This window comes from Rhamphochromis sp. 'chilingali', assembly GCF_963969265.1.
Source record: "Rhamphochromis sp. 'chilingali' genome assembly, chromosome: 9".
In the NCBI taxonomy this organism is placed as follows: domain Eukaryota; kingdom Metazoa; phylum Chordata; class Actinopteri; order Cichliformes; family Cichlidae; genus Rhamphochromis; species Rhamphochromis sp. 'chilingali'.
The window spans coordinates 1,526,432-1,539,361 of record NC_137936.1 but is presented as its reverse complement, the minus strand read 5'-3'; the positions used below and the strand labels follow the sequence as shown (position 1 = coordinate 1,539,361).

Below are 12,930 nucleotides of genomic sequence, written 5' to 3'. Positions count from 1 at the left end.
ATCCATAGACACAGCTGCATTTTCAAAAGTACCCGTGTAGGTGTGACCGTAGCGTAAAAGAGTTAGTAGTTTATTTTCTTGCTACCTGTAATTTATTGCAGCTTACTTGTATTTGCTCAATTGTTTACTAAATGTTTGAGGTGTGAAATAAACCGCAATGGAGTTTGAAAACAAAATATGGGCATGTGTGGTTGGAGTATGTGTTTGTGCGGGCGGGGGGTTAGGTGGTGATGGGCCCGAACATTTTTCTTGTAAAACAAAGGGGGGGGCAGCAAAAGTTGTTTGGGAACCACTGGAGTAGGCTATCCCAGAGAAGTAGAGCAAGTGTGTAAGTTCATCTCTGAATGTTGGTAAAGCATTCCCACGTTAAGCTTAAGAACCGATATATGGAGCTCAGATGTCTGTGCGTTGTCATTGCTAAGCCTGACCGTACAATGAAAAGACTCGAGTTTCACTTTGAAAAAAACAACTGTGCTCCAGGCTAAACAGTTCTGCGGTTCAAAAAAAAGAAAAAGAAAAACATGAGTGTTGTGAAGCCGTGTTTGCATTTATTTGCACTGCTTTCCACTCTGGAAGTCTATTTATGTTCATCTTTAAGTATGAAAGGGTCCATTATACAACTTGTTTGGTTTTTTTAAGTTGTTTAATATAAACATTATTTTGTGCTGATATTGCACTTCTTTTTTCAGAAGGCAAGGCAAGTTTATTTGTATAGCACAATTCAACAACAAGGTGATTCAAAGTGCTTTACAGAGACATTAGAAACAAAAACAAATAAAAAGCATGATTTAAAATTGATTAAAACAAGCAAACAAACTAACTAATTAACAAACAAAAAAAACAGATAAAATCAGTAGTTAAAATGTTAGTTTTGAAATTTAAGCTTAAAAGTGTGGATTTGGTGCTTTATTCAAATGCAGCTGAGAACAGGTGAGTCTTCAACCTGGATTTAAATAAACTGAGTGTTTCAGCTGATCTGAGGCTTTCTGGGAGTTTGTTCCAGATATAAGGAGCATAAAAGCTGAATGCAGCTTCTCCGTGTCTGGTTCTGACTCTGGGAACTGATAAAAGACCGGATCCAGATGACCTGAGGGATCTGGAAGGTTCATACTGGGTCAGAACCAAAGATCTGCATAAAATTGCATTTTAAATTACTTTTTGAATATTACTTTAAACACTTAGACTTAAAGTTCTGCTAAAAGTTTAAATAAAAAGAGCAGTGTTGCTGAACCATGAAATATTTTGGTGCAGTGTATTTTTGCATACAAGTGTAACAGAATAGCTTTAGTGTTTTGTTTTTTTAAATTTGAGTATGAACTTATACAAAATGCAGCAAGATATTTAAAAAAAACAGTTTTATTGATTATAAAAGACTGTATCAGATTCATATCAGTATCGGACATAAAAAAGTGGAATCGTGCATCTCTATTTTTGACTAAAAATGAATTTTGAACATTTTATTAATAACATAAAACTCTACATCACCCCTGCATATACAGCTGAGCTACTGAGACCTTATACCCACAGCATCTCCAATTGTCTGATCAGAGTCTCCTATTTGTTCCACACACTGATTTTAAAACCAGAGGTGAACAGCGTTCTTCAGCCAATCAGGTCCTAGCGAATAAAATCTCATTTCTATACGTTACATTTTTCCCCATTATTCATGGTTTTGTGGTCTGCTAATATAAATGTAAAGGATTCTGCATGCAGGAATCAATGAAACACTGCGTTTGTACACGTGTACACACATAGGGCAAGGCAATATGGCCAAAAATGTTTATCACGATATATATTTGAAAATTTGCGATAACGATATAACTGACGATATAATTGACGCGAGACAAAATACGTTACAACTCCACAAATTTATTAGTGCAAAAATCCCCCATCAATTCATTTTTTACTTAAACAAGCAGCTGTTTTTTATGTGTATTAATGCTATGTAAAAATTTAACAGTGCAAATGCAAATTCCTTGCTGACAATTTAACATTTTCAGTAGAAATGGGCTGAAATATCCTGAGCATAACCATGTATAATATCCACAAAAGTTAAAAAGAGGTGTTTTGCAACATGAAACTGCAGTGTGCCACATAAACAGGTCAAATACATATTTTTCAGACCATTTTGTGCACCGGATTATAAGGCGCATTAAGCAAAACAAAACAGTGGGATAAGTCAAACTTAACTCAGCTCATTCTTCTTGCTTCCTCCACTTCTGTACCATTGATTCATTAATGCTGAATTCTCTCACAGCTGCTCTATTCCCATGTTCTACTGTGTGACTGATAACCTTGAGTTTAAAATGGGCTTCATACGCATGTCTCTTAACAGGTGCCATTTTGGGGTCCTTATACACACAATGCGGTAATATTATGTTGACGCTAGAGCAGGGCGATATCACCAAAAATAAAAAAGAGGCCTCTGAGGCCGTCACAACTGCCCTGTGACAGAGGTTGTCTGAGAGAATATTGGGAGCAACAACACCATGAAGTCCAAAGAACACACCAGACAGGTCAGGGATAAAGTTATTGAGAAATTTAAAGCAGGTTTAGGCTACAAAAAGATTTCCCAAGCCTTGAACATCCCACGGAGCACTGTTCAAGCCATCATTCAGGAGTATGGCACAACTGTAAACCTACCAAGACAAGGCCGTCCACATAAACTCACAGGCCGAACAAGGAGAGCGCTGATCAGAAATGCAGCCAAGAGGCCCATGGTGACTCTGGACGAGCTGCAGAGATCTACAGCTCAGGTGGGGGAATCTGTCCATAGGACAGCTATTAGTCGTGCACTGCACAAAGTTGGCCTTTATGGAAGAGTGGCAAGAAGAAAGCCATTGTTAACAGAAAACCATAAGAACTCCCGTTTGCAGTTTTCCACAAGCCATGTGGGGACACAGCAAACGTGGAAGAAGCTGCTCTGGTCAGATGAGACCAAAATGCAAAAAGCTATGTGTGGAAAACTAACACTGCACATCACTCTGAACACACCATCCCCACTGTCAGATATGGTGGTGGCAGCATCACGCTCTGGGGGTGCTTCTCTTCAGCAGGGACAGGGAAGCTGGTCAGAGTTGATGGGAAGATGGATGGAGCCAAATACAGGGCAGTCTTGGAAGAAAACCTCTTGGAGTCTGCAAAAGACTTGAGACTGGGGTGGAGGTTCACCTTCCAGCATCAACGACCCTGAACATAAAGCCAGGAAACAATGGGATGGTTTACAACCAAACATATCCATGTGTTAGAATGGCCCAGTCAAAGTCCAGATCTAAATCCAATCCAGAATCTGTGGCAAGATCTGAAAACTGCTGTTCACAAACGCTGCCCATCTAATCTGACTGAGCTGGAGCTGTTTTGCAAAGAAGAATGGGCAAAGATTTCAGTCTGTAGATGTGCAAAGCTGGTAGAGACGGACCCTAAAAGACTGGCAGCTGGAACTGCAGCAAAAGCTGGTTCTACAAAGTATTGACTCAGGGGGCTGAATAATTACGCACACCCCACTTTGCAGTTATTTATTTGTAAAAAATGTTTGGAATCATGTATGATTTTCGTTCCACTTCTCACGTGTGCACCACTTTGTGTTGGTCTTTCACCTGGAATTCCAATAACATTGATTCATGTTTGTGGCTGTAATGTGACAGAATGTGGGAAAGTTCAAGGGGCCGAATACTTTTGCAAACCACTGTAAGTCAAACGTTACACAACTCATTCTTCTTGCATCATCTACTTCTGTACCATTGATTCATTAATGCTGAATTCTCTCGCAGCTGCTCTATTCCCATGTTCTGGACCTGAAAACAGGGTTTGGTTTCGTTCTATAATACTGAACTTATTTATGACGGTTTGAACTTTGAGAGTGTTTACACAAGAGAGAAAAGTGTGAAAATGTTCATGCCTGTCTGAGAAAAGTGTGTAGTGAGGGGTTTTACAGCCTTAAAACATTTATAATAATTGTAAAAAATAAAGTTGGCTACTTTGCGGATTTCACCTATTGCGGGTTATTTTTAGAAGGTAACTCCCGCGATAAAGGCGGGACCACTGTATTGGATGGAAATTCACTCTAACTTCTCTCAGTCAAACAAACTGGCTGTTCTTTGGCAGCTTTTTCAGTTTTCAGGAGCGCAGAGCTGAAATAATGATGATGTTTCATTCTTGTGTTAGAGGGAAATCTTTTTAGTTTCTTTGCACCCTGATCTCACAGTAATGCATGATGTGCCCATGGCATGACATTGGTATGGTATCAGCATGCGGGGTATAACGTCAAACTTTGGACAGTATGCAATGATATAGTATGACAGAGGTAGAGGCAATGGTACCACAGTGGCAAAGAAGGGTAGAGGAGGAATGTGCTGCTTTCTGCCACACTAAGGGCTGGTTCTCAATTTTTGACTGATTTTTGAAAGTGCAGGTGTACGGCCATGCTGCTTTTTAATCAGCATTTCAATAATAAATGAGACTAGATTCCAAACAGGGACAAAAGCTGAGTTTTGTCTGTGTGATGACAGCTGTACTGTAGCATGTACGGTGCACGCTCAACGCTGGTACAAGCTGAGCACGTTGTGATGTCACAGTGGCTCATAACACTACCGGTTACCTTGGTTAATGTTTCATCCATCATCGCGTCACAAAGCTGACTTGGATCAGGCCATTTTTCACGAGTGAACTTTGTGATGAAATTTCAAAAATGAATTTAACATTTATTTGCATCTGTGTTTTAACTGTCTCATATTTTCTACATCAGATGTTTTTTGCAAATTGTTCCAGAAAAAATTTATCGTGTGATTTATCTGAGAAAAAAAGTCACACTAACGATAAAGTCTGAAAAATATCTGCTTCAGAAACATTATGGTGATAACAGCATGGGCAAGGAGAACATATGGCTCCTGCCGCCAGCAAACGAGACCTAGGAAAGCAGAACGAAAGCAGCAGAGATGGAGGGCTACACTGCAGGTGGAAATAGCTGCTACGGGCTGGATGGAGCTTCCTCTGGAAAATATACTGGGCAGCACAGCCCCTCCAAATAACCTGACGTAGAGCTAAAACTGTACAGGAGGAAAAGAATGGAGATCCTTTTGGAGCCAGCAGGACTGCTCTGTCCTTCCAGTCTACACTCCTTACTCACGTAGCAATCAGAAGAACAGCCTGAACAAGTGGACTCTGCAGTGGCACGCTCAGCCGAGCAGGCTCACAGCAGAATAAATGATGCTGCACACTTGGCCTCCCTCACCGCATTCTACAGATATCATTAGTGCCTCTGCGCTTAATATCATTATTGCTATTGTTATCATTATCAGAACTATTTATCTGTAGTCCCCCTGTGTGCAGCGAGCAGCACACTTTCCTGCTAAAAATCAATAGTGATTTAAAGAGGATGCTTCTTCTTCTGTCCTCATTAATCTGGCTCCCGATGCCTCTCCTGTTGCTACCTCCTCATGACAAAACCACATCTACCAACTGCCTGACACCACCCCTGCGCGCGCACACACACACACACACACAGAGCAGTATCTTTTAATCAGTCTATTAAGGAGAGCAGGGGTGCCGTGCTGATGATAAAGTGACCTGTGAGCCGGTGTGCGTTCCCCACTCCGGCCACAGCAGAGGACAGATAACAGCTCAGTGAGCACCAAGATGATGATGATGATAATGTTAGAAACCCAAGGCCACGGAGCATATCCGGCCCCATCCTAAATGTCAGCCGTCTTCCTGCATTACTGTGACTACGAGGCTTGTGACACGCAGGCCTGCCTACAGTTATGAGCCTGGCCCCTGTGTGAGCATATCCACTGTGACAGATGAACGGAGAGTTAGAGAGGAACGAGATGGAGATAGATGGAGGAGCAGGGGGTGGTGCTTGTGGGAAAGGTGTGCTAGCTTTACAGATGACAGTGACCTCTGTGTGTTTGGTTAACCCGGGGCTGACGGGTGGCACCGTGACGGGGTGTGACAGTGCACACCACAGATGGGAAAGCAAACGTGATGCCCCGTGTCAGCAAGCAGACACCCTGCAGTGACAGCCACTGCTCTCAACACCCCAACCAACAGAGAAGCATAGCGAGCACATGTTTGTGGCTACAAACAGCCCACTATGAGGGCGAGGGGGCACTGACAGCACTCAGGTCAGTTTTGCAGACATAACAGCACAAAGTACGCGTGCTTCTGACGGTGCCGCTACACACTGGACGAGCATTGTAAGAACTAGTGAACGGACACGGGACAAGTTCTTTCTATCCAACATTCTCACACATTCACACTGGATGGGCGTGATACTTGCAGCGAGTATCACGCCCATCCAGTGTGAAGCAGCCAGGGATCGAACCAGCAACCTTCAAAGCTCTCGTTCCTGAGCCACAGCCACGCCCACTATAAGGCGTGACAGAGTGATCTGTCTGTGACAGGACTGTATTACAACCAGGATGTTGAAGAATTTTGAATTTGTTTGCACTTTCCTATTTGAACTCCTGGATGTATTTGCACAGAACTCTGAGGAGAAGCTCGCTGTGTTTCTCATGTTTAGATCATTTGCTGCTCTGTGGGGTTTCGGCTGATTTCACAGACACTGGCGTGATCCACGTTTGCATGTTTCTCCGTACAGCGAATGGGAAAGTAAGCAAGCCAGAGGCTGTCAATGCCGATACCCAGCAGGACAGCAGCTCGTCTCTGTTTCTACTGCGTCTGTCAGCCATTCGACAGCGAGCCGCCACCTTGGGCTCACTATCATGACAGCTGCATGGGTCTGAGTCGAGAGCCGGTCAAGCAGAGACAGAGAACAGACAGAAACATATTAGCACTGTGCACATTTTCACACGCTCCATCCTTAGATCCACAAAAAGGAGACGGTTTGTGATTGCAGGACGAGTTATTATGTTTGAGAAGACAAAGCATCACGCAGCTAATTTTGACTTTTGTCGGATAAATACGTTTCCTGGCCAGATGTCACACACCCTGAGACTTTCTTTTTTTAGCTTCAGTATTTCCTCTGAGCAGAAACTGAATCTTTGTGTTTTCAAGGAGTCCAAGTATACGTTCTCCACCAGTGGGTCAGTGGGTCCCTCTCACTCTCCCTGCACTCTGCTTTTCTCCGGATCTGTGATCAGATTGTGATTGACATGAGCGTCTGAGATAAACTTTAACTTTCTACGTCTGAAAATCCGTCAGTCGCTCCCAAAGTGTCACTAGCACTGGTACGGTTTGTTCGAGCAAAGGCACGCTACTGCTCAGTACAGCAGTCCCAGAAACTCTCCCGTGAGTGTGTTTTGTGATATCTGACACATCAGAGCTAATGTAGTTGAGCTTGAAAGTAGGCTAATACTGTCTACCACTGACACTCCCACACACCTTACCAATCTGAGCCATAGTCTCAGTAAACCTCATCACTCGGGCAACTCACACATGGACTCTTTTCTTTGCACTACGTCTGAGCACTTTGCAACTATTTTGTTCTCAATTGTGTGCTTTTCTACTATTTCTACTATATTTCTCCTGCTTGTCATTTGCTGCTGTCTAATAATGTGCATGAGCACCCACAATTTCACTGTACACGTACAATGATAATAAAAGGCTATTTCAGTCTATTCTTTTTTAACTAGCAGCTCTGAAAACGTGTCATATCCACAGACGGCCACAGGACTTCTACATCAGCCTGGCTCCTCAGGGTGGGGGTCTGGGAGCCAAACAGAGTTTACTGTAAGGTAAAGGGCCCAATGGGGTCAGTGGTTTTCTTCTCATGGCAGGTTATGTGAAAAATGTGTGTTCACCCATAGCATTACGGGGATGTGACTCAACACAGCATAAATGCTGCACTTTGAATGTGGCCGCTGGCTTCTTCTTTGTCATGTTACCTGCACACTGTGGGCCCTTCCTTGACACTACAGCATCCAAGCGTGCCACAGGAAATGCCTTTGTTGACATCCCATGATACAGGTACGTATCGGCATATACCATTATCCAACATCTTTCAAACGTAGGTACACCTTCTGGTGCTGAACGCCTGCAAACAACAAAGGCTCGTTGCTTTGTTAGATATTACTGCATACGAGTGGAATACGTGTGAGCCTTTTGTGGCTGAGTGGGTGGTAATTACACATCTATAGCTTCTGTTGGGCTGACAGCCCGGAAAGTGTTGAATGTCTATTTGCAGCATCTTCCACAGTTGAAAGAGTGCAGCGTGGTCAAGGTCAAATTCGATTTGTGGGCTTTATTTCTGAATGTGATCACACACTTGTCCTCTTCTACCTTTGAGAAGACAAAGAACAATCTGTGGCACAAGTATTGCTTCCTAACAAGTGAAGGGTTTAGGTCCGGTGTTGGAGGTGAGGGTAAAATTGCCTCATAGAACAGCTGGAGAGGCCTAATAAAAAGACAGAGCAGGACATTTTCCACCGTTCACTGTAAAGCAGGCGTGCAGTGTTACAATCAGGTGCTGTGGGTCTAGTGTCAGCCCAAACACAGACATCAGGTCTGCCTCCCCCACACAGATTAGAGCCTCACTGCAGTGGGGCTGTGTGAACGCGTCACAGCCCCACTGTCTCGCTCCAGGGTGAGCCGGCAGGTAACAAGCCATCACATCATCACATCCAAGCCAAACCGAGCCCACTCTGCTGGTGTGGACAGGTGAACCGAGTTCCTCCAGCAGACGGAGCGCGGGGTTGTAACGCTGTGCTAGGAGTGTGCGTGAAGGGACACAAACAGGTCACGGACCAGAGACAGACAATTATTCAGTGAATAATTGTGGTCGTGTGTGGAACAGAAAGCCCGTGTTGGACGTGTGCGGATGAAACTTACCGGGATGACTGTGGGCCCCACGGAGCACGAAGGCTGCAAACACGAGAGGTAAAATCCAGCAACAGCACGACCGCAGTAGTGTCCACATGGCAGGGATGTGCGCGTCCACATGCATACAGCACCCACGAACAACTGTTGACTCTCCGTCCTCACCGTCCACTCAGTGACCGCGCAGCAGGCAAGATGCAGGCGGACGGACCCACAGAGGTCCACACTATTCCCTTCTTATCATACCACTCGCGCGGACGCTGGTGTCTCCGGGAAAGCGCGCGTGTGCGTGTGCACGCAGCTCCTCAAAGCGTTCTCTGGCTTGTGTGGCTGCGGCGGTGGAGGTAGCGCTGTTTAGGCACAGGGACAGAGAACAGTCGGCGCTGGAGCAGCGGGGAGGGTAGCTTTCATCCCTCCACCCATCCACCAAGTAACAAGCGAGCCCTACTCTGCTACACGCTTCAAACGGCCAGAGAGAGAGAGAGAGCGGTCAGTCCTCTGGATCCTAGCGCCGGGGAGGAAGCGCGCACTCTGAGCACACGCACAGATAATTAGAGATGTTCCATCTCCACAGCTTCGGTGTGTGTTCACAATTAAAGGATTGCACCTCCGCCTCAGGTTTGTCTTGGAATGAGTGCAGCGACCGTGGTTATTCAAACAAAATTAACAAAGCCTTGAAATTATAGAACGCTAGGACCGCCGTAATGAATGAATTAAATACACCATTAAATAATTATTTAAATGTGTCAATAATTAATTGAAATTGAAAATAATTAATTAAAACGGGAAATAATTAATTAAATAAATAAATATTTTTGACACATTTAATTAATTAATTATTGACACATTTAAATAATTATTTAATGGTGTATTTAATTCATTCATTTTGGCACACTTGATTCCTTCAGGTCTCACCATGAATTTATTTTATCTGTCAGCCTCACCCATCAAACCCAGGGGGCGGGGTTAACACTGATCGAGTCAAAACCATTGCTTTGGCCTGGTGGCCGTTGTTTTTAAAAGGCGTTTCTGCACACCAACAACCGGCATGTGGAAACGAACAGAACTGAACTTTGAAAAACCCTGTTTGTGTGTCACCAAATACCGCTTTAATATTTTTTAGCTGAGAATGTAGCGGTTTAATCTTAGATATCTGGTCGGTTTGTCAAGATACAGCCTCTTTGCAAAAGTGCTTCGATAATTTCGGAAATGTCTGCCCAGCCCAGTCTCAGGGCAAAGCGTGGGATAGACCCACTCGCCTCCCAAGCAATCGAGCTGTTATTAGCACCGACAAAGCGCAGGCCTGGTACACAGCTGTACAGCTGTAACCCCCGCAGTATGGAACTCCAAAGTGTTCAAAATTAAATAAATAAATAGGTCAAGATGAAATAAATAACTATGTGAATAAATAAGACACAGATATGTAATGTGAGAATGATATTGTGAAATCACGGAACACAAAAAAATGCTCATTATTGTGAAATATATTACATTCTGCTATATAAATTTACTTATTATTGTGAAATATTATTTCATGGTCATTATTTTTCACAATAATAGAGATTATTCCCGAGGCATTTTATTTATTTCCAGCCGTTTTTATTCCAAAATGACCTTTTTTCAAAGTCAGTCTTTATTTCAAAATCCCGTTTTTCCCAGTGGCCAATTGTGCACTGCTGGCACGTCTCTGCGCAGAAAAAAATCTGCGTTGTGCACAAAAAAAAATCTAACCTGAATTGAAATTACAGTAAATACATTAATAATTCTGTTTGGCAGTGTCAGTCAGTGACTGGCTGCTCCAGTATGGGATTAGAACGATGCCACCTTATCCCACAGTCCAGCCAATCACGCGATTCACATTCGTATATACGCAGCTAATCAACATCGCTGACAGGCTATGACAGCGTCCTTATGCGCCCACACCGGTGTTTTAGCGAGCAAAGCGGCTGATGTGGAGTGATGCCACGTTAATGACAACGACTACAACCACTGGAGATCTGAGCAGGACAGACGGAAGAATTGATGGAAAAAGTGTGGACTTTATACCAGTTTTTAAATTGTGACCAGAGTTATGATAAAAATATCTGCAATGTTTGGTTTTCTTCCTGAATACTGTCGTTGTTTATATTTACTGCGGGAAGAAACGGTAAAAACTGCGTTTTATAAGAAAAACGCTGGAAATCACTCTCCGCCTGTGAGCAAAAACAAAACCAAAAAACCCCGCCCTTTCCTATTGGTCAAAAAATGTACCATGTTGACCAATCAAAACATGACATTTAGTTGTTTAGGGAGGGGGGACGTTTTAGGAGTGACGGCGGCTGGCTGCCTCTGCCTCAATTTTATCCCACAACTTAGACATTCACATTACTCACACTCTCATTACACATACATATAGGATCTTGGGGGTGGGCACGATACACGGAATCCAAAGTACCATCAGGGTGTACACCCCACCCCTGGCGTCGTTGCCCACCTCTCAAAGTTAAATACACGTAGACATTGAGGGCTAGCAGGAGGGACCATGCGCTTACCTGCTGCTCTCTGGCAGGTAGCTCCATGCCCTCCTGGGTTTTAAATGCACCTTAGAACACACATGCATCAACACTACAATGAGCGGGTGGAGGGAGGTTTGGAGTCTTCTCTCACCCCCATTCTCTGCGACCTGCTGGAGCGGGAGGGCTAGGAGGAGGAGTTGGCCGTCCGACTGCGGTCTGGAGTGTGGGGCCTCCCTGCTGCTGCGGAGTCGGGGCGGTCTGCCTCCCCCCACCGCAGGGAAAAGGGTAACACCACCTGGGTCTGGGTGCAGTTCCCCCTCCAGGGGCAAGGGTACCTAGACCCGGTTTGTAGAGTACACTTGGGGAGTGTGATCATGTGTACAGCGTCTCTTTATGTCTGTCTCCACGTGAGCATGAGGGTGGGAATGGATGTTTGTGTAATGGATGTTTGTGTCTGTGTGTGCCTGTATTTCTGTGTCTATATGTCAGGTTGGGTGTCAGGCGCCACCTCTCTGGGGACATCTCAGGCCCTCCAAGGTTTGGAGGCCTATCTCCCCCTACCACCACTTCCCCTGCCAGTGGCGGACTCCCTCAGACATTGGTGCGTTGGTGGTTCTTTGTGTCCGGGGGTGGGCGTCCAGGTACACGCCGGCTCACTCCTTGGCGGCCGCTTATCGGGGCCTGGAGCCTGGGGCTCGCTCGGGCCACTTCGGAGGTGGGGTGCCCCCGGCCTCTCGGCCTGGGGCTCGGTCACTCAGGCACGGCTGGCTGCCGGCGGAGCTCACGGGCGCGTCACTGCAACTCCCCCTGGCTTCTGCTCCGCGGCTGCTGAGTGAGCCCTCATCTGGGACTCTCCTCAGCTCTTTCTGGGACAGTGGCGCGGCTGCCCCTCTGTTGGTCTTCCTTGGTCTCTTGTGTTCTGGGGGCCTCTGGATGTCTGGAGTCTTGATCTCCTCCATACCTGCTTCATGCCCTGGAGGGCGGGGCTGTGGCCCCCCCACACCCTCTACCAGATCATTACATGAAGGAACCTTTTAAAAAAACAAGCGCGTCCATGCTCACAGGTGTACACACGGGTGATCACACCCACAAACTACACCCTTTTTGGCTCCTACCTCAAAGCACACTGTGTTCTGTTGATCTTATGTGCTGCACAATAATGTTTAACATTTAGTATTTACTGTCATATTCCCATATATCATTGTGATGTTGTTTATTCTATTACTCTTGTTCTCTTCTGCTTGTTTTCTTTTTTCTTTCTCAGCAGGTGATCCAGGTGATTGATATATGCATTTTTTATTTCTTTTTTTTTCTGCTCATTCTGTTGGTTGTTGTTTTTTGCCCTTCTCCCCCGTCCCTCTTCTCAGCTGTTTCTCTTTCCCTCTTTCTTTCTCCCCTTCTTTCCCCCAGTCAAGTCTGTCCCGTATTCAGTAAATGAAAATAAAATAAACAATAAAAGGTGAATCAAATGGACCATTACGGCAAGGCTGGGATGGTCAATTTGGTAAAGTAAATCCGTTGGGCCTCTTTCTTTGCCTTTAGACAACAATTCTGATGCAAAAGAGCCAAACGGGACAGGCAAAAAAAAAAAAAAAAAAAAAAAAAAAAAAAAAAAAGGAGTGACGGCGGTGTTTTGAGATGTGAGAGATTTGTGACGTTT

At 44.7% G+C, this 12,930-nt stretch overlaps 1 protein-coding gene across 1 annotated transcript in view; it reads right to left on the bottom strand.

Moving 5' to 3' along the window:
- Positions 1 to 9,660, bottom strand: part of LOC308402210 (receptor-type tyrosine-protein phosphatase gamma-like) — a gene marked incomplete at its 3' end in the record, with an annotated part of 372,466 nt that extends 362,806 nt beyond the window's left edge. Inside the window, exon 1 of the mRNA XM_080890900.1 lies at positions 8,788 to 9,660. Within this exon, the coding sequence (XP_080747026.1) occupies positions 8,788 to 8,902 (115 nt within the window). The 5' untranslated portion in view covers positions 8,903 to 9,660. The remainder of the gene's footprint in view (positions 1 to 8,787) is intronic.
- Between the last annotated feature and the right edge of the window lie 3,270 nt (positions 9,661 to 12,930).